Consider the following 26,431-nt stretch of genomic DNA (forward strand, 5'->3'; position numbering starts at 1 on the left):
AGACACCCCGGTGCAGAACTTGTCACTCAATCCTTTAATGAGCTAGAACAGAACCGTCATGGCCGATGCCCCTGGGCAGGACACCTGGGTGCCTCAGGCCCTTCTGCCCCTGCCCCAGAGCCCCAACCCGCAACTGCCCCAAGCCTGTGGCCCCCCTGCCTCCTGCCCTAGGAAGTGTATGAAGTAGCCCAGCTCTGCCAGCAGCCCCAGGACCCCCCCCCCCCAAGTGGGGCACAGGCCCCCCCATACTCAGCTAGAAATACCTAGTGCCCCTCACCTGCAGGGGACCTGCCCCCCAGCATCTTGGGGGTATCCGGCTTGGCTAGTGGGGGGTCTAGGCCCCAAATTCAGCCTAGAACCCCTCCATACCCCACCAGGGACTGTGGGGGCAGGAGGCCCTGGGTGGGTAGGCCAGTGTCTCCTTTAAGAGGAGGGGGTAAGAAGAGGGTGCTGGGAGATCACACCAGCCCACACCCACCTTAAGGGCAGCTAAAGGGGGTGTGGGATGGGCCTCCACTAGACCCCCACCCCCAAACTCCAGTGCTTTGTTCCTAGTGGGGGGCAAGACACCAGCACCAATTACACAGCTGCCCCCCAACATGCCCAGGAGAGATGGGGGCACCCCTCAATGCCCCCCCAGGACAGACAAGAAGGCAGACAGCCCCCAGGAGGACTCAAGTGCCCCTAAGATGGACAGGGACTCCCCGTCCCCCAAATATCTCTTGGCAGAGCAGAGGAAAGACAGGGCAGGTGGAAGTAGAGCGCCTAAATCCCCCAAGACAGGCCAAGGGACTTCCCCTACCTGTGCTGGGGCATTTGAACACCTGCAAACCCCCCAGACACTAGCGGAAGAGAGGGCACCAATACCCCTAATACCCCATCTTGGCAAGTGTGGGGGTACCAAAATCCCCAAGATGGATGAAGGGCCTTATTCACCCCAGCACAGACTGCAGGACACCCCCAAGCACCCCAAGAGACCAGGGACTCCTAAATCCCACAAGCAGAGGTTGAGGGGAGTATGGGGGGGCCTAAATCCCCAAGACCAATAGAGGGAGCTCTCAGTCACCCTGGCACAGACCAGGTGGTGACCCTCCACAAACACCCCGGGAGAGAGGGGCTGCCCCAATACCCTCAGGCAGAGTTCAAACGAAGTATGGGGGCACTTAAATCCTCTGAGCCAGAGGATGAGAGGATGGGGCACCCTCACTACTCTGGCTCGGTTTGAGGGAATTAGTATTGGATTTGGGCACCCCCCTAAGGATGAGGGGCATAGAGGGCACCCCAATACCCCAAGCCAGAGGTCAAGGAAAGTAGGGGGGGTGCCCAAATCCCAGAGCCAGATGACAATGGGAGCAGAGGGGCAACCATATCCCAAAACCAGAGGTCAAGAGGATCATGGGGGCACCCTAATACCCCAAGCCAGAGGTTCAGAGGAGGGGGTACCCAAATCCCTGAAACAGAAGGACAAGGAAAGTAGGGGGAGGTGCCCAAATCCCACAGCCAGAGGTCAAGGGGACCACAGGGGGACCCCACTACCGTAAGCTAGAAGTTGAGAGAAACAGGTAGGTACCCAAACCGCTGAGACCAAGGACAAGGGGGGGGACAGGGGGCCCAAATCCCAGAGGACAACAACAAGAGGAGCCTCCAGGTGCCCAAACACCCCAAGGCAGAGGTCAAGAGGAGCAGGGAAGCACCCAAATCCCTGAGGTTGAGGGGCCCCCCCTTCCCCGAAGCACACGGAGGCAAGGCGGCCAGCAGCCCCATGTTACTAGAGTCCAGAGCGGGGCCGCGGGGCCCCCAGTCACTCGGGCCGGCGCTTGGAGGGCGGCACCAGGTGCGAGGGCAGCTCGGCGGGCAGCTCGTGGCCCTCCAGCTTGACGCGGATGAGGTGGTTGGCCAGCGCGAACTCCTCGGCGTCCAGCAGCCCGTCGCGGTCCACGTCGGCCAGCTTCCAGATCCGGCCCAGCACCGTGTTGGGCAGCTTGGACTTGACCATCTCCCGCTTGGCCGCGGCCCCCGTCAGCTTGCCCTGGACGGGGCCCAGGCTGTAGAAGACCTCGTCGTAGCTGGGCTTGTCCCGGGCCACCACCCACTCGGGCTCGTCGGCCCCCTCGCCGGCCCCCTCGCCATAGCCCAGCCCGAAGGGGCCGTCGGCCGCCCCCTCGAAGGCGCCGCCCCGCACGTTGGCCGTGGGCGCCTGGGCCTCCTCCTGCCTCACCAGCTCCATGAGGCGGGCGATGTCGTGGGCCAGCATGGAGTCCACGGCCTCCAGGAGGCGCGGCTTGGGGGACGGGAACTTGCCGAAGTCCTGGCTCAGCAGCAGTTCCTGGGGGAGGAAGGAGAGGCTGTGGGTCACGGGGACTGTACTGCGGGAGGTGCGGGGGATTCACCCCCATTAGGAGCCAGTGGGGCTGGGATCTGTGCTCAGGGGGTGAAATTGCGGCGGATTCTGGGGTGGGGGTGTCAGTATAGGACATGATTCAACATGGGAGAAGGGAAAGAGAAGCAGAGTCTGCGGGTCATGGGCCCCCTCCAGCAGAGGGACTCACCCCAGGAGTGGAGTGGTGCTGGAGGGAGGGGAGGTGAAGTTGCGGCTGCTTCTGGCGTGCAGGGTGCCGGCAGCAGCACGGACCAGGGGGCCTGGGAAGAGCGCAAGCTCCCTGCTCTCAGGCACCGATCCCGAGGCAGCCGTGCTCCCAGCCCCCGGCTCTCGCTCGCGCGCCCCCCCTCCTCTCCTGGCTCTGGGGGGGGGGCCCAGGTGTCGGGGCTCCCAGCCCCCGCCCTCACAACCCCCCTTCCCATCGGCAGCCAACCCAAGGGGAACCCCAGCTTCGGGGCCCCCAGCCCCCACTTCCTCCCTGTTATGGGAAAAGAACACGCTTCGTTCTCTTCCCCTCCAGCTTCCCCTGACTCAGCTCAGCTGGGGGCTGCGGCCGGCCCGGGGCCTGGAGTCCTCCTCCCTCCCCCCAGGAGACGGGTGACCCACACAAGCAGGGCTCAGCAGCTGGGGGGGGTGGGTCTGGGAGGGGAGTGGGGCTGGATACCTGGGGTCTCCCTAGCTCTAGGAGGGGCATGAGGCAACCCCAGAGGTCTGGAGAGAACGAGCCCCCACTGCCCCCGCAGGGCTGGGGGTGAGAACAGAAGGGGCTTGGAGCCCAGAGCTGGAGGGAGCCCAGGCGTCCGGCCTTGTGGGTTAGGAACTGTGCCTAGGGGGCAAAGTTGCGGCTGATTCTGGGGCGGGGGTGCCCCCACTCCCCCACCAGCTGGAGGGCCCAGGTCCAGGCCACCTGTGCACCCCCACTCCTCTCCCAAAGCTGGAGAGAACCCAGGCATCTGGGCTCCCACCCCACAGCCCCAGACAGACCCCAGTGCCCTTGTCCCCCACCTGCATCTTGCGGAGGTCGGGGAAGTCCCCGGCAGGGATCTGCTGCTCCTTCTCGATGCGGGCATAGATGTCGCTCAGGTTGGCCACCAGCTCCTTCTTCTTGCTGTCCTTGCCGAACACGGGCATCTCCTTCTTCAGCGCCGAGATGATGTAGGCGTGGACCTGGGGGTGACAGGGACAGGCCCGGGTTGCAGGGGCTGGGGAGAACCCAGGTGTCCGGACTCTCAGCCCCTTCCTGCTCCCCCCAGCCCCCCAAAATCAGAGAACCCATAAATCCTGGGTCCACCCCTCGGCATCCCCTTTGCCTCCCAGGACAGAGGAGGGAGCCCAGGCGTCCTGGTCCCCAGTCCCCCCAGTATTCCCCACCCAGCACAGAGTGGCTCACAGGCCGCTCTCACTTCGGGCAGGGGGCTGGACTCGATCTCCCGAGGTCCCTTCCAGCCCTAATGTCTATGAAAATCACTTGGATCCCCCCTCAGCTCCCCCTACCCCTATAAGGCCCCTTACAATATTTAAGCCTCTCTCACCCCCCCCATAATCCTTTTAAGCCCCCCCTAGAACCCCCACCAAGCCTCTCCCACTCTCCATAATCATTTCAAGCTCCTCCCACACCTTGGCCAGCCGCGCCCTCTTGATGAGGTCGTTGAGCTTGCGCAGGGCGGCGTTGCGGGGCAGGGCCTGGATGTCGCGGAAGAGGTCGAGCTCCTCGGCCTCGAAGAGGCGCCGGTTGTCGGCCACCAGCAGGGGCTGGGCCCAAAAGGAGCCGATGTAGACGCGCACGACCTCAGGGGCATCCACAATCTTGCCCAGCGACCACATGAGGGCACCATACACCCGCATCAACTGCTGTGTCCCGATCTGGTCTGCCTTGTTCAGCACCACCCGCATCTTGTCCTCGTGGTGCCGCAGGCCCTTGATCACCTCCGAGAACTCATCCGAGATGTCCAGCTTGTGGGCATCGAAGAGGAGGACGATGCGGTCCACCCGCTCTGCAAACCACTCCAGCACCGCCGCAAAGTCATAGCCTGGGGCACGGGAGCGGGGAAAAGGTGTGTGTTATACATGGTAAGTTACGGTAAATGCCTCCCTTCAGGGTGGCAGAAAGGTGCATGTCATACATGGGCAGCTATGGTGACCACCTCGTACCAGCACCCTTTTGGGCAGAGAAAAGGTGCATGTTGTATGTGATAAATTACAGTCAAGGCCTGGAGAACAGCGGGAGGGATGGGGCATGCTATACATGAGAAATTATGCTAACTATCCCATACTATACCCCACCCCCTTCTGGTGAGGGAAGAGTGCACATTGTGTGGGAGAAATTAAGGTAAAGGCCTGGAGGACTGGGGGGTGGGATGGGGCCTTTATCTCTCTCATGGTTGGGGGGGAGTGGGGGAGAAGTTGTGCATTGTACATGAGAAATTATGGTAAATGCCCCATACCACCACCACTCCCTTTTGGGCAGAGAAAAAGGTGTGCATTGTGAGAACTATGGGAAATGCCTGGTGGGGGGTGGGGGGGGGCAGTCCTTAGGGGACATTTATTGTATTTCTCACATTCGTGGAGTTGTGTGTTATGTGTGACAAATTATGGTAAATACCCCATGCCACCCCCCCCCCTTTTGAATGGGGAAGATAGGTGCATGTTATACACTAGAAGTTACAAACATCCCATACTACCCCCCACCCTCTTTGGTGGGGGGAGGTACACCTTGTATGAGAAATAGGTAAATGCCAGGTAGATGGGGGTGGTATGGGGCATTTACCATATTTCTCATACAACGTATGTCAACCCCCACCCCGTTTGCAACCATTTCAGCACCACCCCAAAGCAGCCTGGAACATGGAAGGGGTACCATATTTCTCATGTTCAGGGGGAGCAAAAAAAGGTGTGCATCATACATAAGAAATTATGGTAAATGCTGCATATCACCCCCTTTTTGTGTGTGTGTGGGGGGGGGAAATTGTGTGTTTTATGCGAGAAATGCGGTAAATGCCTGGATGATAGGGGAGGTATTGGGAGTTTACCATATTTCTCCTATGATATGTACCTTTGGAGTGGCTTGTGGAGGAGAAAGGTGCACAGCATATGTGAGATTATGGTAAATGCCCCGTACTAGCTCCCCTGCTTTTGGGTGGGGGTGGAAAAAGGTGCATGTCACACATGAGAAATACAATAAATGCCTGGAGGATGGAGGGGGGTAGTATGGGGCATTTACCCAATTTCTCATGTACAACATACACCTTTCCCCCCTCCGGGAGCCACTCCAGCACCACCCCAAAGTTGTTGCCTGGGGAAGGCAGATGGGAGCAATTACCATATTTCCTCATGTACAATGTGCACCATTTTCCCCACCTAAAATGGGGGGTGGTATGTGGCAGTTACCCTATTTCCCCATGTATGAGAGCCACCTCTTCCCCCTCTGCAAGCCACGCCAGTCCCACTGTGAAGACATAGCTAAGAGGTGGTGTTATGGGGCATTTACAGTATTTCTCATGTACAACACACACCTTATTCCCAACCAAAAGGGGGCTAGCATGGGCCTTTACCATACTTCTTGTATATGACATGCATCTCCCTCCCACCCAAAATCCAGAGTCCTGCGGGTGGGAGGGATTGCTTTGTCCCAGTAGGCTGGGCTCACATCAAAATCATAGAGAAGTGGGGGGCTGGAAGGGACCCCCGGAGGTCATCTAGCCCAGATGGGGGGGTAGGAGGGTGGATCCAGCTGGGGTGGGGGTGCAATTGTGGATCTCGGGGGAGTAAATCTTCCCACAGAGTATGAGCTGGGTCCCAGCCCCTGCCCCGGCCTCACACCGATTGCAAAACCCATTTCACAAGCCCAAGCTGCAGGGAAGTGACCGCCTCAACCCGTGAAATGAGGAAGTCGCACGCCCTTCAGGGAACCGAGCCGAGCACCCCGGGCAACTTCAGGGCAGGAGGTCACCAACTTGAATGTCTGGGTTCCTTATTCCCTGCTTGGCTGGGAAAGAGGGGCTTTCCTGCCTCAGTTTCCCCACCTGACCTGCCAAGGCAAAGACCCCCTCTCATGCCTTGCACATGTTAGAGCCCTAGTGTCGCACGCAGCTGGGAACACCTGACCCCCACCCACGCACCCACTCTCCTCCAGCCCCAGGCGCATCCTTCCTACCCAGTGCCGGGGGCACTGAGGCACAGAAGACCCTGGCAGTCCTCGATGCACAGATACCCCAGATCTGGGCCAGACGCAACCGCGGCGCTATGATATCACTGCGCCTCCATGGGGCAGGGTGGCAACAGCCCCTAATCTATTTGCCCCAGGATAGCGCTGGACACTGCAGTTAACCCAGGGTAACTTTAACGCCCTCCCAGGCATGCTCCCAGCTCCTGGACAGCTCAGGGCTGGACTCCCAGATGCCTGTGCTCTGCCCCGGTCGCCCCTCACTGCTCTGCTCTAACCACTGGTCTCCACTGCCTTCCCAGCACCGGGATCTGCCCCATGCCCCCGCCCCCAGGGAACACGGCCCCGACAGATGACCCCGGCTCGACGGGTGGAGCGAAGCCCCGTAACTCAGCCACCGGGAATCCCGTGAGCCTCCAGGCCCACCCCAGATGGGGAAGGGGGGATGGGTTTGAAGCCTCCTTTGCCATTCGCTCAAAGCCAGAGTCTCTTGCAGCCTCACCTGGTGCCCTTAAAACACCCCAAGCTTTGCCCCCCCAAAACAGGCACCTCCAGGGAAGGAAGCCAGGCGTCCGAGACCAGCCAAGCCAGTCTTTGAACCTAGAGGAATGGGAAAACTGCCCAGGACAAAGCCTCATTATTAGGGGGGGAAGGGGGGGTTCCCCAGTGGCCCTGAGCTTCCCCTTTAAGGGTAGGGGAAGAGGGAAGTTGTGGCCAGGAAGCTAAGAGGAAACTTTCCCCCCGGCTGCTTCTCTGCCTGGCAAGGCCAGGACTGCAGTGGTGGTGGGGTGTGGGGTACCGGGAAGATCTCTGGCAGCCAAACTTGGCGGGGGGAGGGGAAAGGGAGGAAATCTCCTCTGTGCCCTACAAAATTCAGAGCTGGACTGATCCCCCATCACATGCATCTGCAGGGGGAGCGGGGAGGGCAAAGCAGCCTCTCCCCCAATTCCTATATGCCCAGGGCAACACTGCAATCATTCAGACCTCCATAGCCGCTGTCCCGGGATAAAGCCCAAGGAGAAGTGGAGGAGAGGCAGTTCCAGATTATCCCAGCATATTGCAACGTCCGGCTGTGCTCATTTCGGGATGGCAGCATTGAACGCAGGGTGGCTATGGGACGCCTGTTCCTACCCACAGGCACCATCCCAGGTCGGACCACTGTCCAGCTCCAACCCCCCCATCCCCCCCTCCAGTCTCTGCTAAGTGCTGGGGGGCTCTGAGCTCCCCACCCCATCAGCAAGCGCATCAGCCTCCCCAAAACTGCACAGCACCCCTAAATTGCACCAGTGATCCCAGTCTCTTCCTGGAGGTGGGGAAAAGCCAGGTCCAGAGAGCGCCCAGATGTAGGTGTCTGGAGATGAGCCCTATAGACAGACCTACAGACTCTATAAGCCCTCAGCTATATTGAAGTCGTCTCTGCCATACAGATCCGCTGAAGGTCATTTTTATCTGAGCGCCAATAGCTCAATAAACCGCGGCCTCACTAAGAATCAGAGAAGTGGGGCTGGAAGGGACCCGCAGAGGCCCCATCTAGTCCAGCCCCCAGAGCAGCCCTATCCAAACCATGCCTCATCCGCCCTCTTCGGCAAAAAGAGGCTAAGAGATGCTCCAGAGACCCCAGGGAGAGGCCGTGCCCCTGCTAAAGAGGATGGCACCCCCCCCCCAGGTCTGAGCATGGTGTAAGATTTGCTCCTGACCCCAAATGTAGCCTTGCATGGAGAGGCAAGACCCTCAGGCCAGGAGCCTTCAGGGTCGAGTCCCAGCAGAAGCACTGGTCCAGCCTGGGCTGCAGCCAGCACCGAATGCCTTGGAGGGAGCCTTAACCCCCCCGACTCAGGAAACAAGGGGGTAGGAGGGGAATCAGCAAAGCCCAGAAGCCTGGGAGATCACCTAGTGCACCCAGCTCATCCCCGCCCGGCGGCTGCCCACCCCCTTCTCGATCGCCAGGGAGGGAGAGCCCGCAACTCCCCTAGGCTCCAGCCCAGCCTCCCTGCTCCGAGAGCAAGGTGTGCCTGGCCTCCAGCCGTCTGGACGGCAGGATGGGGGCACCCTCAGCAAGTCTGCAGAGGACACCAAGCTGTGGGGAGTCCTAGATAAGGCAACCCCAGGGTTCAGGTAGACCTGGACACATTGCAGGACTGGGCCAAAAGAAATCTCCTGAAGTTCAACAAGGACGAGTGCAAGTCCTGCACTTGGCCCCGGGCAGGGGACTCTCCCGTCCTGACCGGCTGGAGAAAAGGACCTGGGGGGACAGGGGACGTGAAGCAGAACAGGAGCCAGCGGTGTGCCCTGGCTGCCAAGAAGGCTCCCGGCACCCGGGGCTGCACTGGGAGGAGCGCTGCCAATGGGCCGAGGGCCGAGGCTCTTATCCTTTATTTGGGGAGGCCACATCTGGAGTCCTGTATCCAGCTGTGGGCTCCCATGACAGAATGGATGTGGATGCATCGGAGAGAGTCCAGTGGAAGGCAATGAAAACGGCACTGGGGCTGGGGGACAGGACTGAGGAGGAGAGGCTGAGGGAACTGGGCTGACTGAGTCTGCAGAAGAGAAGACGGAGGGGGACTGAACAGCAGCCGTCACCTCCCTGCAGGGTGGGTCCAAAGAGGATGGAGCTGGGCTGGTCTCAGTGGGGGCAGATGACAGGACAAGGAGCAATGGGCTCCAGCTGCAGCAAGGGAACTTGAGGTTGAATTAGAAAAAAAAAAAAAAAACCTGTTATGAAAGGGCAGTGAAGCACTGGAACAAGCTGCTCAGAGAGCTGGTGGGATCTGCAACCTTGGAGATACCCAGACCCCGGGCAGAAAAAGCCTTGGCTGGGACGTTCTCCTCAGCCTGGTGGGAGCAAAGCGTCAGCCTCAATGACCTCCCGAGGTCCCTCCCAACCTGGATTTCCTAAAAGTTTCCCCTTGTACTTCTCCAGATAAAAGAATCGCGGCGGTCTTTCCCGCCCAAGCGCAGGGGGCTGGGCCGTCGGTCCCTTCCAGCCCCCAACGTCTATGAAACAGGGGAAGGGGGTGACCCCGGTGAGGGGCTTTTAATGAGAGAGATAAACCAAGGACTTCAAAATAAAAGGACTCCAGAGTATCCGAAAAGCCAAATCTGACCCGTTCAGAGTCTTTGAGCTCTTTACAATAACCCCCCACCCCCGTTATTTTTCTAGAGTCAAAAATCAAGTGAAAAGGCTAAACGCTGACATTTTCTCAAAGGGGCACCTCCAGACCTCCCAGAGGGCAGGATCACGCGTCTAGACCATGCCCAAAGAGCTCTCCTGGCTGAATATTAAACTAATCCCTTCTCCATCCCTGCTGGCCCACACCCCGGCCAGCAAGCTCAAGAGGTTTTCAAATGCCTCTTGGCTTTCTGGGAAGCAAATGAATGCTACCCCTTTCCCAGCCGCGAGCCTGGCAGCAGGAAGGCAGGGAGAGACGCTCCCATTGCAGGGTCTCTCCCTTGGATTCAAGCCATCGCTCGGGCTTATCTCTGGGAGCAGTTTCCTGAGGGTTTTGGGAGGGGGGAGGACACATACACACACACAATCACATACCAGCAGCGGGACTGGAAAAGGTAACGTCATGCAGAAGGGAAAATGAGGATTTTTTTCCTTCCGCTGTTTGCTACAGAGGGAATACAGGCTGGAGAGGCTGATCTGTGACGGAGCAGGTCTCCGGGGTAGGAAGAAGGGGGAAAAAAATCATCTCCTTACATAGGCACAAAAGGCTACAACCGCTCCTTTCTGCTGGGCTGGCTGAGTTGCTACCGCCCTCCTCCCAGCTCCTCTGCTCCCAGGAGTAGTTCGGTCCGAGTCACGGGGCCCAGCCACGCGTCCCAGAGAAAGCTGGATGGCAACCAGCTACGGAGTTCATCCGCATCTTCATATATAATAAAAGATACCAGATTTACCCGAAGAACCTGGTCTACATGTCTTCCAGCGCTCACATTGTGGCTAGATAGCCATTTCTGTAGCTGGAGAGTCACTTTTATGGCGTGATAATTCCTCTGCATGTGGGGGACAGTCTAAATTTAGGGTGCGATTCACCAGTGACTTGTGCAATCGCTTCTTTGCGCATGCAGTCAGACTAGATTTATCGCGCCGGTCACTGGGGCATTGTGAGATGCGTGTAACGTGGGACAGGGGCCACGGCGATCAGCATGCGAGAGACAGCACAGGGTGAGGGACGGCTTCGAGGGAGCCAAGATGCACAGGCCAGGGATCACACCCAGAGCCAATAAGGCAACCCCAGGGTCGCCTCCCACTTGACCGGGGTTGGAATCCCTGGACCCAGGTTCAAACCCCAGCCCCTTCCCAAGCATCAGGCTGCTGTGCCTCAGTTTCCCTCACCTGAGAAATGGGATGCCTCCCCCTCCCAAGCTAAAGCCAATCATTGGGACCTAGGGTACCAGGAAGGGGCTGCCTATGACCCCCCTCCACCCTCAGCCAATATGCCAATAAGGCAACCCCAGGTTGCGACTCAGTTCCCCTGCTCCACTGACCAAGAGATATTCGCTCAGAGCAATGGGCCCACAGTCACAGGCCATGATTCAGTTGCCCTCCTCCCTACCCCACAGGCCAAGAGATCGTTCCCTCAGAGAAATGGGCGGATGGGCACAGGTTGCGACTCAGTTTCTCTGCTCCATTGGCCAAGACTGTTGGCTCCGAGAAACAGGCGAACGGTCACATGCTGTGACTCAGTTTCCCTGCTCCGAGGAACGGGCGGGAACACAGACACCCGAACTGTATTAAAACCTCCTCCACGCCAAGGCAGAGGGGAGGGAGTCTGGAACTTGCCTCCGATGGCAAGGACAGATTCCTAGGGCCCCCGAGTCCTCGCCACACGGCCTACCCCGGTCAGGAGGGTGTCTATTCCCCGCTGCTCTTGGTAACACTGCCCGACGGGTAATATCCCAGGAAACCTGTGCACAGATCAGAGGGACTTGCTTTAGCTTCTCTGGATAAAAAAAAAGTCCCCAGAGTCACCTCAGGGGTAACACTAAATGCAGTTGTGAGGTCTGGGGCCTAGACCCATCTCCGTGATAGGGCAGAAGCGGACCCCCGCCTGGTCTCGGGGGTGGAGAGAAGGGGGATATCTTCTCACACTGGCCCAAAAGGCTGTGGCGAGAGGCCACAACTCAGCTTTAAGTGGGTGGTGAGATCCAGGCCAAGATCACAGCCTTCACCAGCCCAGGGGGGGCTGGGGGTTGCTATCCTATAGAGCCCCCCTTGATCTGTAAAGCCCCTGATTTGAAGGTGGCCCTCTCCCCTGAAGCTGGTCCTGGGATCCCTGTCCACATAGACGCCTGCCGAGACAACACGCGGCTCGTTACACGGAGCCCAGCTCCAGCCCGATCACCTGGGTTTTCCACCAGGGAGGAGAGGGCTAAGGGGCCGGGTTAGGCCAACAAACCGGGTCTGCGCTGCGCCCCTCTGAAGACACAGCTGCCTGGAGAAGCTCTGTGCTAGTGCGGGGGACAGAGACAGATGGACCCCCCCGCCGGCTTCGTACAACACGGGGATGGGGGCGCAGGGGGGATAACCCGAGCCCAGGATGCAACAGGGATGGGGGCAGGGGGGTGGGAAAGAACCCAGGTGTCCTGCCACCGGCCAGGCAGCCTCCGTAGCACAGGGCACCGGCCAGACTCACAGCCACTGGTGGGGGGAAACTGAGGCACAGGGAAGCAGCTCACCATCACAGCCAGGGAGAGGACCCGGGGTCCGAGTCCCAGCCCAGCAAGCCCCCACCCCGGGTTCAACTGGCTTCAGATCCCAGCTGCAGGGTGCCGAAATCCAGACCAATTACCACATTTCCTAGTACAGAACACGCCTCCCCAATTGAACATGCACCTCTTTTCCTTCCTTCTGGCCGGGGGGAGGAGAAAGAAGAACTCTTTCCTGGAAACCCTCTCCTGGAAAGGGGCGCGGGGGGGGAGAAGAGACCCACAGCCAGCAGCTGGGAAGCCCTGGCTACAGCTTTCCTTCCGCGGCCGTGACCGTATTTCCTTGGTTATAATGTGCACTCTAATTTCCAGTTGCTAGTTTTAAGGATGGACATGTGGTATACTGGGCAATACGGTAGTTGGGACACCCACCTGCATCTAGGTCTATCCGGAAGGGGGAAGGGAGCGGGGGGCAAATGCACCCATTGGTGCCTGTTACCTCTGCTGATTCGCTGCTTCTCGCCCGACAGGATGCCGGGCGTGTCGATGATGCTGATGCTTTCTAAGACCGGATTGGGCAGCTGAGCACACATGAACCTATGGGAGACAGGACATGGGTTAGTGGGTGGGACCCCACTCCCTACCAGGGGACGGAGGGGGGAAGGGGGGGCAGGGAGACCAGCCTAAGACCTCCCATTTGACCTGGGTTTGAATCCCTTGAACCCAGGTTCAAACCACAGCCCCTTCCTAATGTCATGCTGCTGTGCCTCAGTTTCCCCCACCAGCAAAATGGGCTGCCTCTCCCTAAAGCCAGTCACAAGGACCTAGGGCGGATTCCAGGAAGAAGCTCCCTATGACCTCCCCCAAACCAGCCCCTCCAAAGGATCTGGGAGGCATCAGGCTTCTGTGCCTCAGTTTCCCCCACCTGAGAAATGGATGGCTTCTCCCTCAAAGGGAGAAGCCAGTCCCTGGGACCCAGGGTAGGTACCAAGAAGGGGCTTCCTATTATGCCCTACCCCCCTGCAGTGCTTAGAAACCCCCCAGCTGGCAGGAACATGGGGGGGGAAACGTTCCCCTGTACAGTGAACACGGGATAAAACTCCTTCCTGACCCTAATCAGCCTGAGCCCGGTGGAGGGGCAAGACCCCCAGTTGCCACCCCCAGCCTGGGCTACAGCCAGCACCCAATGCTTTGGAGGGAAGCTTAACCTCTTGCCCCCGGGCCCCCCCACCAGATCCAATCTAAACATCCACGGCTGCAGCTTCCAGCTGCTGCTCCGCGCCCTCCTCGCTGCAGCGGGAAAGAGAAGAAAGTGCCTTGCCTCTTCTTTATGGCACCCGCGCTCCCGCCCTTTCTTTCTGCAAGCCGGACACAGAGAAGTCAGGGGGAACGAGACCGGCAGCGAGCTCCAGATGCCACAGCCAGTCCAACCCCCTGCCTGAGGCAGGATCAGCCCCGTCCAAACCAGCCCGTACACCCATCATCTAAAGCTCTTCGCAAAACCACTGGCAACCCCAGACATCACCCCTGACCTGCCGGGGGATTGCAGCAGCCAACGTCCTGCTGTTACAACAGATTAGGAGACGCTCAGGGAGCCCAAATAGAGGATGGGCCCCTGTTACAGCGAAAGGCAGCACCCCCACCCCCCCAGGCCAAACACAGGGGGAAATTCCTTCCCGACCCCAAGGCAGTGCTGGGGTGACCCGGGGCAGTGGGGCAAGACCCCCTAGCCAGGACTTGGGGGTTTGAGTCCCAGCAGGAGCACTGGCACAGCCCAGTCACTGTTTGCAGCCCAGCGCCAGGGTGGGAGGCTTAACACCCCCCTCCCCCCGACAGACTCTCTCAGTGCCTGAAGAAGCTTGCAAAGAACAATCCTTTCCAAGTGTTTAGTTGGTCTAACAGAAGATGCAATCACATCTACACAAAGACCTTTTTCTGCCCATGTCCTTAGACCAACACTCCTAAGAGACTCCTGACCCGTGGAGCAGAAATGGGCGGGGGCAATCAGCAAAATCCAGATGCCTGGGAAATACCCCCAGGCACTGCTAGGCCTGGATTCTCCCCCGCCAGAGGCCGGCGGGTTATCTGTAGGCTGGAAGCGCTGCCCAGTGGCTCCTGGACAAAAGCGAGAGGCAGGGCCTTATCCAAGGGCTTCCCTCATCCCGCGCCCAGGACCAGGACGGAGGGAGTCAGCAGCCAGGCACGGCTGGAATGCAAGGGGTTTTCTTCCAGGGAAGGGGGGGGCCGCAGCAGCTGGAGGAGGAAGTCTGAGAAGGGCTCCCGGGGGCCAGGGATCTGCCCTGGAGCCATGGGGCAGAGATAAGGGGTGGGAACAGATGCAGAGAGCCCCCACCCCCAAACCTGAAGCCTCAAGTTCAGGGCTCAAGCCCCTCAACTATTAGCCAGGAAGGATGCTATGCAAACGTACAGCACCATGCACCCGCGCAGACTCCCAGGCAGGGCGTGGAGCAGCTCCCAGCCAGCTAAGCCGGGGCCCCCAGCTCCGCTCTGGCCTGGGAGGCCACAGGCCAGCTGTCCTGGGTTACAGCTATATACAGCCCAGGGGCTGGGCTGGGCTGCAGGACAGCCTCCCTTCCAGCAAAGCAGAGAGATGGGTGAGGCCTCAGTCACAGGGCTGGCTGCCCCGCCCTAGGGCTGGGTGAATCCCCATTTCCCCCTCCAGGGCAGAGGAAAATTTCAGTACCAGAGGGTAACACTCCCAGCTACATCCCTGCCTGGGGGAAGAAGACCCCCTCCCCCCCACGCACGCAGCATCAGGGCTGGGGATCAGGCTTCACCTCTCACCTGCCTTCCCCCCTCCCAGCCTCCAACTTCAAACTTAGCCTGGCCCCCCACCGAAAGGCTCCAGCCTCACCCACCCCCTGGCTTAAAAACTAGGGATCAGGCGAGGCTGGTGCTTCTGGCAGGTGCTCTGCACTGGACAGGGTCGTGGAGGATGGGGGCACAGCAGGACTCCTCCGTCCCATCCCCAGCTGGGATCTACTAGGGGATTTCCAGCTGGGCTCTAGATCCTTTTTTGAGGCGTCTCAGAGGCCCCCCCACCCCCACATCAGGGATGGGGGGAAGACACCCCCAAGCACCCTCGTATTCCCCCCAGGCCCCAGTTGGATCTGCTTGGTCATATTTAAAAGCAGGGGGGAAGAGAAGTAACCGTAACCCTGCCCCAGCCCAGCCCAGCGCCTTCCACCTGGCGGGAGCTGGAGGCCAGGGGAATCCCAGGGGCCGGTTGTCAATCCCGCACTGATGGGAAGGTCTGGAAACCCCCCCCCCCCCCCCCCAGCCTGGAGGGAGGAACCCAATTCCACCCTTAGGAGAAGAGATCCACCCAGTAAGGAGGGTGTGGAAGGCACTGGGCCCAGTCTCGGGTTACTGGGTGGGGAGCGATCAATAGGACACCTCCTAAACTCCGAGAGACTCCTTCCCACCCCGGCAGTGCCTTGCTGGACAGGGGACAAGGGTCAGCACAGGGAGCTAACTGCTACTGATTTAGCAAGGTGGGGGCTGACTTGGTGTGTCCCCCACTATTTCCACCAGAAGGAGCCTGGGGGGGCTTGGGGGGCCCATGGGAGAGCCCAGAGTACCACCACGGGGTGGGGTTCACACCTGGGACCCTGCTCACAGCTGGGGGTTGGCAAAGCCCCCCTCCAAACCCAGCCCGATACAGGGAACATGGGTAGCACATGCCTGCGGCCACCACAGCCTGGGAGAAGGACCCAGCACCTGCAGCCAGCGGCTCCTGGGGCCGACACGAGCCACGGGGGTCCCCCCAGAGGAGACTCCCCGTGCCAGGAAGGCAACGACCACCAAATTCCTCCAACCCACCATGGCCTCGCCAGCCCGGGGGTCTTGGTCACTGAAGGCGGCACCAGCTAGCGGGGCTCGGTGCAACCCAATGACAGTGATGACTCAGCTAGGCCCCCACCTACTGTGCATGGCTGAAGCTCCCATGTCCATGGACCCCAGCGGGCCAAGGGGGTCTCTCCAATGGGGGAAAAGACCCAGCCTCGGAGCTGGGGAGTTGCACAGGAAGGGACCAACCAGACCTTCATCTCAACCCAACATGGTCTCATCCAACCAGGGATCCAAGCAAGGGAGGAAGGAGTCACATTTCAGACTTGGGGGGCAACAAGCTCTAGCCAACCAACTCTCGTACCCCAGTGCACCTCCACCACGGCCGGGCCCTCCCCCCGCGCTGCGCAAGGAGCCCCCTTCAAGGCTGGAGAGGTTGGAGCAGACCAACTCTTCCCATCCCGCGCCGACACGGCGCCACCCCGCGCAGTGACAGAAGGCGACACCAGCCTCCCGACCAGCCGGCATCTACCAGGCCAACCCAACACGGCCCCACCGCGCCGGAGGGGGCAAGTACTGGGGAAAGACCCGCCCCCGAGGCCGAGGAGGTGGGAGTGGACTCGTCCCATCACCAGCCAACACAGGCCCACCGCTCCATGAGAGAAGACACTAGACTTCCAGGCAACCACCCCCCGGCCAGCCCCACACGGCTCCGCGCACTAGGGAGCTCAGCAACGAAGCAAAGACCCAACCTCATGGCCAACCACCTCCCGCGGCAACCCAACGGCCGGGCGAGGCGAGCGCGCGCTTACCGATTGAGGAAGGCGTTCCCAAAGGCGTTGAGCTTCCGGAAGGGCCTGCGGGGGTCCACCACCAGGGCGTTCCCGGGGACGACGCCCTCCGTCTCGCCCCCCATGACGGCGATGAAGGAGTCCGTGGTGGGCTCGGGCCCGATGCGCATGCCGGGGAAGTCCTGCTCCAGGAGGTGGCGGATGAAGGTGGTCTTCCCCGTGCTGTACTGGCCCACCAGCAGCACCATGGGCTTGTTGTCCCAGTCGGCCGGCTCCAGGGCGGGCGAGTGGAAGTCGTGGAAGCGGTAATGCTCCTCCAAGGGCAGCAGCTTGGTGGCATAGAGGTGCTTCAAGCCCTCCGAGACCGTGCGGAAGAGCTCGGGCTCCTTCCGCCGCCGGGAGTCCTTGTTCACCCAGCTGAACATGGCTGCAAGGCCCACTGCAAGGAGGTGGGGGCAGAACACGCACCCCCCACAATGAGGGGGAGAAACAGATGGGGAGGATGATGCACCCCCAAAGAACTGGGGGGCAATAAATGGGTGGGGGACCCTTAAAAAAAATCGGGGGAGGCTAGACCGCGGTATAGGCGGGGAGGGAGCGGTATAGTGGGGTAGGAGGAGCGCACTAACCCCACCCCCTTCCACCACTGCCCGTGGAGTGAGGAACCCAACGCGCCCCGCCGCCTTTTATAGCCGCCGTAGCCACGCCCCTCACGGCGCTGATTGGGTGCCGCTGAGGCCGCCCTAACGAAGCTTGGCCCCACGCTGCTTTCGCTGAGCCGGAAGCGAGGAGGGAAGTGGGCAGTGTCGTGCGGTTGCCATGACAGCGAGAGGGGCGGGGGGGCGCCGCCATGACGGCTAGCGAGGCGCGAGTGGGGCTCGCGCCATGACAGTTACCGGGGCAAAAGTCGTGGCGCGAGGAGAGGCATGGGGAGGGCTTGCTGGACCGGCCCCGGGCGCCACGGGGGGCCTGGCCACGCCCCCGCCGCTCTTTGACCCCGGTGCCCCAAATCTCGGCCCACTCTGGCCCTGGGTCCCTGCCCCCATGCCCCTTTAATCAGCCCTGACTCCAGATCTCACCTGACCCTGCTCCCTGCAGTCACCCCGACCTTTGACCCCGTGCCCAAAATGGTACCCCTCACTGTGACCATGTGACCTCGGCCTCCCCCAGCCCCTACATCCCACCCCATACTGAGCCTGGGTCTCCCCGCCCCCTGCAGCCCACAGATCATCCTGCACGGCTGGCCCCAGCCCCCGAGAAGGGATATCCAGGGGGCAGGGAGGGGGGTGCAGGGCTGGCTGGGCCCAGCAGCCCCCAGGGAAGGGGGTGGGAGGAGGGGAACACTGAAGGGGGTGTCTAGAGACCCCCCATCCCTCACCTGAGCTGCCTGCCTCCATGGCTGCTCTTTGTGCCCCCCCCGGAACACGCGTGTGTCACACGTGAGGTCAGCAAGGCTCTGGGAGGCATCACTGTGAGGTAGAAGCCCCTGTCCTGACCCCCCCGCCCCCCCACTTCAGCTGGCCACATCTCAACTCGGGGCCCTGTCCCCCCAAACCTGACACCCCCAGAGCCAGCAGTGTCTGTTCCACTCGGCAGCTGACACCTCCCACCCCAGAGCCAGCTGCATTCCAGCTCCCCGTCTTCCAGCGCTCTGGGGGCAGGGGAGGGGGCGAACGGGGCTGGCTGGGCCTGGGGTGTAAATCCATGTCGGCAACCCCAGCAAAGGGGCCTGGAAGGGAAGAGGCCATCCTAACACCCCCTCCCCTGTGAAATCCTAGAGGCGGGAGCCAGGCAGCCCCGTTGCTGCCCAAATACAGTTCTCCCCAAAGGCCGCGGAGACTTTCTGCCCCTCCCAGCTGGCTCCGGAGGCAGGGGAGCGGGTGGAAACCAGGGAGGGGCCCCCACAGCTGGGCATGGGCTGGCAGGGGGCTCGGCTCCGCTCTAACCCCCCAGGGAAGGGGTTGGGGAAGCTGCGAGGCAGTTCCCATGCCCTGGGGGGGCACTGGGCAGGGCGGTATTTATAGAGAGCCCAGGCGTCCGGCTCCCAGCCCCCCGCTTGCCCCTCCCCGGGCTGGAGAGGACCCAGGCGTCCGCACTGGGTGAGGCCGGCAGCCCCTGACCGCTTCCCACCAGCTGCTCCAGGCTGTGAGCTCAGCGCTGGGTGGAGCAGAGACACTGGGGGGCTCTGAGCCGGTGGGGTTTAGTGGGGGGGGCTGGGAGCCCGGACACCTGAGTCTCTCCAGCCCTGGGAGGGGAGTGGGGCTGGGGGGGAGAGCAGGGCACTGGGAGCCCAGACGCCTTCCCCCATGGCCTCAGAGTTGATCTGGGGGGCCCTGGGAATCCCCATAACAGCTGGAGGCCTCTGAGTTCCTGGTATGAATCTGCCCCTGCCCCCCCTCCCTGGGGTCAACAGAGGACACAGCTGCTGGGAAATCAGTTTATTGCCCCTTCCTTCAAGCCCTGCCCCCCGCCACAGGTGCGCCCAGTCCTATGCCCTATAGAACAGACAGCCAGGGCGAGGCTCAGATACTGGCTGTCAATCCATAGGTCATAGCCCCATGCACGCAATCTGGGGGGCTGGGGGCTGCCTCCCCCATCCCACATACAGAGGCTTTAAAGACACAGTGTCCCAGAGCTGCCCCCCCGCCCAAATCCTCATAGCAAAGCACCTAGTGAGGGAGCTGGCTGGGGTCCCCCACCCCCAGCTTGACCCAGAACGGGGACCCCCCGGAGTGCTCTTGTATTACAGTGCGGCTCAGCTGAGCTCGCGAGGACATGCACAACACCAGGAGTATTATGGTAGAACTTTTAAGGGGGCTCCTATGACGGGGTGAATGTTCTCAGCTGGTGTAGGGCATGCACCCATATTAGGAGTGCTATGGTATTACCCCCCACCCCCTGAAATTATGCTCTGCTCCAAAAAAGGCTGGAGATCCATCATGGGAGCGGGGGCAATGCTTTTAGGAGCATTATGGCCATTGGAGACTGCAACTGGGGAGACCCTGTATGGGTTAGGTGTTCATGGTGGCATTACAGTAGCACCTGCCCTAGCCTTCATATGACATCAGGCAGGTACTTCCTTACAGGCATTATGGTAGCACTGTCCCATCCCCACCTCATATCAGCCAGATGCTTTCCTTAAAGCATTATGGTACCACCTGCCCTTTCCCACCTGCGATCAGACAGGTGCTTTCTTACAGGCATTACTGTAACAACCCTCCCAACCCCCTCCCCAACCTCACCCACCCTGACCTCTACCTGCCTGCTGAGGGGGTGGCACTTCTAGGGGCAATATGGTAGCAGCCAGCCAGCCCCTCGTGCCTAACCCCAGCAGCCCCCTCCCCCCCCGCCCAATCTGTCTGTCTGTCTGTGTCCATCTGTCCGCCGGTCTCGGTGCCCGTCCAGAATAACAGCAGTCCCACGGGGACCACGGACCCCTCCCACATGGAGTTGCTGTTACAGCGGATGGACACCAGCTCTGGGGCCCCAATCCTGACGCCCCTGGACACATTCAGCACCAGCGGGAGGAAGGAAACAAAGTCAGTCTTCCTGGGATGCAACCGCCTCTGGGGTGGGGGGTGGGCTGGGACACGTCTGCAGCAGAGTAGAACAGGGGCAGCCGCTCTGGGAGCCCTGGGCTGGGGCAACTGATGGGGCCCTGGCAGGGCTGCAGGCAGCTGGGGGGGTGAACTCTGCCCCCTGGCACTGGCACAGGCAGGCACCAGCCCAGCTAGGCAATAACACGCGGCTGTAAAGGGACTCTGACCCCGGCGGGGGGGCGCTGGGAGAGCTGGGGGCAGCCAGCAAGGGGTGCTGTGCCCAAGCAGGCCCTGATGCCTCTGGGAAGCCAAGCAGGCCTAGGGGGGGTTGGGGTGTGGATGGGAGACCACCCATGCCCCCGCCCCAGGTGGCCCTGCTCTGCTGCGGGGCAGAGTCCCCATTGGGACCTTCCCCCTCACTGAACTGAGCCCAGATCCCCGCCTGGGTGCAGGCAGGAGGAGACAACCGAACCCAGGCGCCCTGGCTTCCACCCCCAGCGCTGGGAGAGCCCAGGCGTCCGGGGTCCCCCTGCCCCACTCCCAGCCGGCCCTGCGGTGTCAGAGCTTCCAGCCCCCGCCCCCCAGCGCTGGGCCAGGCTCGTACCTGGGGGCTCAGTGGGGCCCAGGACCCAGCTGCACACCTTTGTTCCACCCCAGAACTAGCTGCATCCCCTGACCCTGCTGCGGGGGGGAGTCCTTACCAGCAAGTCCCCCAGCAGTCTGTGTGTCCGTCTGTCCAGGCCAGGCCTGTGGCGGTTCCTGATCACCCGACTGTGAGGAGGCGATAAGGATGCAAGATGCAAAGAGCAGCTGCCTGCCCCCTACCCCAGGGAGGGGCAGGATGGGGCCCCCCCACCCGGCATCGGGTTCCTGATGGTCCCCACTCCCCTCCCGGAGCGGGGCAGGACCCAGGCATCCCGGCTCGCAGCCCCCTGCTGTCACCCCTCTTCCCAAGCCGAGAGAGCCCGGCTCCGGCCCCTGGCCTCCCCTGCTCTCACCCCCAAGCCCCCCCGGAGCTGGAGGGAGCCCAGGAGTCCGGCTCCCGGTGCCTGCTCTAACCACTGGACCCTGCTCCCTTCTGCCCCACCCTCTCCCCCCTTGTGACTTTGACCCTGCCTCTTGGGGGTTAATGTTTAACCCTCGCAAGGCGGGGTTGGGGGAAAGGTAAAGCAGGGGGCGGGTTCCCTCCAGCGCTGGGAGGGCCGTGGGGGCTGGGGGTGAGAGCAGGGACCCACCATGGACAAGAGCGGGGGATGGGGGGTTAGCACGGGCTGGGGGCTGGGAGCAGGTGGGGGTCAGTCTCCCTGGGTCTCTCCAGCTCCGGGGGGCCGGGGGTCGTGCTGCCGGCCCGGGGGCCTGGGCTTTCTGCCGTCGCTCCCTGTCTGGAGCCGGCACCTGGGCCCGGGGGGGTGGGCGTGGACCCTGCCCCCGTCTCCCAGCCCCCCGGCTCTAGCCCGTCCCCCACATGCCCCGCCACCCCTCCCCAAGCACTGCACGATGACATCACAGCGGGGGTGGCCCCCCCAGCCGAAGCAGTGACATCACGGGGGGTGTGGCCACCTCCTGACAGGGCAGTGACATCAGAGCCGGGGTCGCAGGTGCGCGGTTATCAGGATTACCCCCCCCCTTGCAGGGCCAGTGACGTCACAGCAGGTTTGGCCAACCCCAGCCGGAGCAGCGATGTCACCGTGTGCGTGGCCCTTCCCCCCGCCTCCAGAAAAGGCAGTGACGTCACAGTGGGCCCGCGCCCTCCCCCTAGCAGAAGCCCAGCGGGAGCAGTGGCGTCACAGTGGGGATGCCCCGCCTCCCGCCAGGGCGGTGGCGTCACGGCGGCGCGGTCGGGGGCGGCGGCCATGGTGGCGGCGCGGGGCCTGGCGCGCTGGCTGCTGGCCTGCGCGGCGCTGGGCCTGGGGGGCGCGGCGGGGCCGTGCGAGGCGCAGCGGCGGGCGCGGGCGCGGGCGGGGGCGCCCGAGGGCGGCGGCAGCCTCGCGGCGGCCGCGCTGGCCTGCGGCCTGCTCCTGGCCCTGGCCTGCGGCGCCCTGCGGGCCGCGGTCACGGCGGACGGGGACGAGGAGGAGGAGGAGGAGGAAGGCGGCGAGACGGTGGGGCCCGGGGGCGGCCGGGGGGGGCCCCCGGCCCCGAGCCCGCGCCGCCCCTGCGCCTCACCGCGCGCCGCTCCCCCGCAGGCCGGCGCGCTGGAGCGCCGCTCGGGGCTGGCGGGGCGCGGGCGCGGGCGCGGCGCGCGGGCCCGCGTGGAGCGCGACCTGCGCGCCTGCCTGGCCGAGCTGCGGCGGGAGCGGGCGCGGGAGCCGGAGCGGGAGCCGCAGCCCGCCGGCTGGGACCTGGGCCGCCTGCGCGTCACCGTCTACGAGCTGGAGCCCGAGTAGCCAATAAAGCGCGGAGCCCGGGGCGTGGGCGGACAGACGGGCACCCCAAACCGAAGCGTTGCAGAAGGGGGTTTATTGGGAACGGGCCCCCCCGCTCCGAGCCGCCTGGACCCCGCTGCCCCCCAGAGCGGGGGCACCCGGGCTCCCTGCCCGCGTCAGCTGTGCGGAGGGCTGGCGGGCGCCCGGAAGGCCTCGGGGATGTCGGCCTCCAGCTTGGAGATGGCTCTGTAAATGGGCTTCTTCCAGGCGGGGTCGGCGTCGCGGCCCGCGGCGAGGGCCTGGGAGAACTCCCGCACGGCCGCCTGCGTCACCTCCAGGAAGCCGGCGGGGACCTGGGGGGAGGCAGCGGGTGAGCCCCACTTGTCCCCCTGCGGAGCTGGGCGCGTCCCATGTCCCCGGTCACGACCCCCCCAGAGCTGGCTGCCTCCGTTCTACTTGGCCGCCAGCGCGTCGCACCCCAGAGCCAGCTGCATTTCAGCGCCGTGTCCCCATGGCCCCACCCCAGAAGCAGCCGCATCTCTGTTCTACGCAGCCGCCGACACCGCCCCCCCAGAGGCGGTCGCACCCAGGGGCCGGGCACCTGGTAGTTGCTGGCCTTGTTGAAGTGCTGGCTGAGGACGCGGGCCAGCTGGCAGCCGGGGGTGACGCTGGGGCCCTGGGGCCCGGCCCGGCCCCCGCTCAGCGCCTGGCGCGAGAACCGCTCGGCCTGGAGGTAGAAGAACTCCCGGAAGTTGCTGAACCACTTGATGAGCTGCGCGGTGACGCTGCGGCTGAACTGGGGCAGAGCAGAGGCACAGGCCTCAGCGCCCCCCCGGACAGGGATCCACCCCTGCCACATAGGGATCCACCCCTGCTGGATCCGGCCTGCCAAGTAGGGATCCACCCTCCTGCCCAATAGGGATCTGCGCACCCCCACATGTCCCATATAATGTCTTGTCCCTGCCAAGCAGGGATTCATCCCACCTGAGGAATAGGGGTCCGGCCCCTTCCGGAGAGCCCCACCTCATCCCGGATATGGATCCCAATCCCCTCCCTGCCCCCGTTAAATAATGTGCTGTCCCCTGGCAAAGAGGGTCTCGTGGCCTGTCAAAGAGGGATCCAACCCCCTGCTGAATAGGGTGACACCCTCTTTGGGACTACGGATCCACCGCCACCCCTGCTAAATAGGGTCCCACCTCCCTCCTGAATAGGGATCCCCCTGCCCTCCCCCCATTTAAATAGGGATCCACCCCCTTCCGGGGGGGGGGGGGGAGTCTGGCCTCTCGCTGCCAGACAGGGGCTGCCCACAGCCAGGTAGGATGTGTCCCCGCTCTCCGCAGCAAGATGCTCCCTGGCAGATAAGGTCCTACCCCTCCCGCCAAGGAAAGAGGGGGAGATCCTATGTCCTCCTACTTGACGGGCCCGGACCCTGGGGATGGGGAACCTCCCAAACACCCCGCAAGATGCTGGATAAGGGGCGGGGGGCAGGGGGGAGCCTCACCTTGACATCAGGGAAGTAGGCCTTGAGGGTGGCAGCGCTGGGGTAGCGGGTGTAGAAGAACATGAGCTTGGCCTTCTTCAGGTGCCCGGGGGTGAGGCTGTCCTGGGCGTGACGGGGTTAAGGACAAGCGGGGGCTGGGGGGTGACAAGGCAGGGAGCAGGGGACCCCCCCAGCCCCACGTGCCCCCTGCCCCAAGTGCTCCCTACAAAGCAGTGTCCCACCCCTGCCAAATATTGTCCCAGCCCCTTACCCTGTTCCCCTGCCAAATAGGGTCCCACGCCCCTGCATGGAATAGTGTCACCCCCCCATATCCCGTCAAACCGTCCCGCCTCCGGCCAGCTAGGGGCCGTCGCCCCGCGTCCTCTGCCGAATATAAAGACCATCTCCCCTTGTGTCCCCTGCCGGATAGAGTCCCAGTCCCACCAGGTCCCCCTGCTATAAAGGGGCCGGCCCCCATATAGAGTCCCACCCCCGTAGCCCCTGCCAAACAGTGTCCCATCTCCATATTTCCTCTAGTCCTACTCGCACGACCCCTGCCAAATAGTGTGCCCCCCACATGCAGCAGCTAAATAGTGTCCCCTCCCCATCTATTGCTCACCAAATAGTGTCCCCCCATGTGTCCCCGCCCGGGACAAGGCAAGGATATGGGAGGCTGGCAGGGGGTGCCGTCCAGGCCACTGTGGGGCAGCAGGGGGGCGACCGGGGCCTTCCTCACCACCAGTGCCAGGGCCTCAGCCTGGTCCCCCGGGGGCCGGCAGGGGGGCGGGGGCACAACCCCCCTCAGCACCGCGTCCACCACGGCCCCCAGCTCCTCCTTGAGCAGCTGGGCCAGCCCCGGGGGGACCCCCCTCTCGAGCCTCGGGGGGATCCCGGACACCAGCCCTGCCCGGGCCAGGCCCCAGGAGATCTGGGCCAGGTTCTCCCGCAGCTGCCCCACTTGCTCGCACATGGCCTCCAGCTCCTGCTGCAGCCGGGCCCGCGCCTCGGCCCGCTCTGCGTCCAGCTCCCGGGGCTGCTTTGCTGGGGGGGGGGCCGTGCCCCATGCGGGGCTCTCCTGTATGAGAGGCCACCCAGGGCCACGGCAGGTCTCGGCGGGTGTGGGGCACCTCCAGCTTCAAGTGAGGGAGGGACATGGAGAGCTGCAAGAGAGGGTGGGGGTAGTTGGGACAGAGCGCCCCTCCCTGTCTGGCATGGCATGGTCTCCCATCAACTTTCTGACCCTCCTGGACCCTGCGTAGCTTGTAAAAAGGCAGCAGTGCCTCCAAAAGCAGCAGCTGGGCAGTGGAGAGTACCCATGCAGGATCAACCCTAGGGGGAAAGCACTTCCCCCGGCGACAACACCCCAGCTAAGCCCCGCGGAGTGGTCTCTCATCCATATTCCAACCTTAGTAGGTCCTGCTTAGCTTCCAAAGCGGCCCTCCAACCACACTCCTGGGCGGTGGTCTCCCAGTCACACTGTACCCCCACGGGACCCTGCTTAGCTTCCAAAAGATGCCAACACCCCTCCAAGGGCAACACAGCCCCGGCTGGGCAGGCGGCTTAAGGTGGTCTCCCACGAGTGCCACTCCAAGCACAGCACCCACCCACAACCCAACCATCATGGACCCTGCTTAGCTGCGGGTGGGGGGGGCGCTACAGGCCTGCCCAGACCAAGCACCCTCTGCTGGCTGTGCCCCTGCAGGTGGGGGAGCAAAGGCCCCCTGCCCCAGCCAGGCCTGCCCCCCATGCCCCCCCAGCCCCTGCCATACTCACCCCAGGGTCTCTGGCGCAGAGCAGGGGGCAGTGATGTGCTGCCAGCAGCTACCTGGCTCCCACTGATGGGGAGAGCCAGGGAGGACCCGGGCTCACCAGGCCCAAGGGGTACAGCCCCACCTTGGGGGGGAGGGGAGAGGAGCGAGGGTGGTGATTGGGCAGAGATAAGACTCCTGTCAAGCAAACCGGGGGGGGGGGGCAGGTGCCAAGGAAGAGGCTGGAGAGAGAAGGAAGTGCAAAGGAAAGACCCAGGCCCCCGGACCCCCCTGCCGGAGAGCACCCAGGCCGCAGCCCCACCCTGCCAAACCCTTGGCCCAGGCAGGTGCCCGCTGCCTTCGCCTCGCAGCTGTTGTCCAAGGGGGCCATAAATCACCCCATAAACCCAGCGGTGTTTCCCCGGGGGCATCTGGCAGCTAGGAGCGGGCAATGGGGCAGGGGCAGGCACTTCCCAGGGCCTGGGGAGGGAAACAGAGCCTGG

General features: G+C 62.7%; 4 protein-coding genes across 4 annotated transcripts in view; 2 read left to right on the plus strand and 2 right to left on the minus strand.

Moving 5' to 3' along the window:
- TOP6BL (TOP6B like initiator of meiotic double strand breaks) overlaps positions 1-26,431 on the plus strand; it is a 133,144-nt gene that overhangs the window by 46,759 nt on the left and 59,954 nt on the right. The gene's annotated exons all lie outside the window — the stretch shown is intronic.
- EHD1 (EH domain containing 1) lies at positions 46-21,104 on the minus strand. Its single transcript, XM_090055060.1, has 6 exons — positions 21,036-21,104; positions 16,817-17,234; positions 12,694-12,791; positions 3,998-4,410; positions 3,386-3,547; positions 46-2,326 (listed from the first exon to the last, which is right to left on the minus strand). The coding sequence occupies exons 2-6, from the start codon at positions 17,218-17,220 to the stop codon at positions 1,802-1,804; spliced, it is 1,602 nt and encodes a 533-aa protein (XP_089911186.1). The 5' UTR covers positions 17,221-17,234; positions 21,036-21,104; the 3' UTR covers positions 46-1,801.
- On the plus strand, positions 17,646-22,771 carry LOC149860510 (uncharacterized). The gene is made up of 4 exons (XM_090051511.1): positions 17,646-17,666; positions 20,201-20,334; positions 21,968-22,436; positions 22,521-22,771. The coding sequence occupies exons 1-4, from the start codon at positions 17,646-17,648 to the stop codon at positions 22,719-22,721; spliced, it is 825 nt and encodes a 274-aa protein (XP_089907637.1). The 3' UTR covers positions 22,722-22,771.
- On the minus strand, positions 22,786-25,910 carry LOC149860511 (prospero homeobox protein 1-like). The gene is made up of 5 exons (XM_090055155.1): positions 25,586-25,910; positions 24,848-25,340; positions 24,202-24,309; positions 23,302-23,496; positions 22,786-23,053 (listed from the first exon to the last, which is right to left on the minus strand). Exons 2-5 carry the CDS (start codon positions 25,148-25,150, stop codon positions 22,877-22,879), a joined length of 783 nt encoding a protein of 260 aa, XP_089911281.1. The 5' UTR covers positions 25,151-25,340; positions 25,586-25,910; the 3' UTR covers positions 22,786-22,876.

Source organism: Crocodylus siamensis, chromosome 6 (assembly GCF_052110815.1).
Source record: "Crocodylus siamensis isolate JL-2025a chromosome 6, ASM5211081v1, whole genome shotgun sequence".
Taxonomy (NCBI): Eukaryota; Metazoa; Chordata; order Crocodylia; family Crocodylidae; genus Crocodylus; species Crocodylus siamensis.

What these genes read in the sequence shown, in the direction of transcription:
- EHD1 (XM_090055060.1), bottom strand. Translation starts at nt 17,220, where the DNA reads ATGTTCAGCTGGGTGAACAAGGACTCCCGGCGGCGGAAGGAGCCCGAG. An exon ending in GAAGCAGCGAATCAGCAGAG is followed by an intron (nt 4,411 to 12,693) that starts GTAACAGGCACC and finishes CCCGTGCCCCAG; the next exon opens with GCTATGACTTTGCGGCGGTG. An exon ending in AGAGGGCGCGGCTGGCCAAG is followed by an intron (nt 3,548 to 3,997) that starts GTGTGGGAGGAG and finishes TGTCACCCCCAG; the next exon opens with GTCCACGCCTACATCATCTC.
- LOC149860510 (XM_090051511.1), top strand. Translation starts at nt 17,646, where the DNA reads ATGACGGCTAGCGAGGCGCGA. An exon ending in TGACGGCTAGCGAGGCGCGA is followed by an intron (nt 17,667 to 20,200) that starts GTGGGGCTCGCG and finishes GTGCCCGTCCAG; the next exon opens with AATAACAGCAGTCCCACGGG. An exon ending in AGCGGGAGGAAGGAAACAAA is followed by an intron (nt 20,335 to 21,967) that starts GTCAGTCTTCCT and finishes CCCCCCTTGCAG; the next exon opens with GGCCAGTGACGTCACAGCAG.
- LOC149860511 (XM_090055155.1), bottom strand. Translation starts at nt 25,150, where the DNA reads ATGTGCGAGCAAGTGGGGCAGCTGCGGGAGAACCTGGCCCAGATCTCC. An exon ending in GCACCCCCTGCCAGCCTCCC is followed by an intron (nt 24,310 to 24,847) that starts ATATCCTTGCCT and finishes TAACCCCGTCAC; the next exon opens with GCCCAGGACAGCCTCACCCC. An exon ending in CCTACTTCCCTGATGTCAAG is followed by an intron (nt 23,497 to 24,201) that starts GTGAGGCTCCCC and finishes GCTCTGCCCCAG; the next exon opens with TTCAGCCGCAGCGTCACCGC.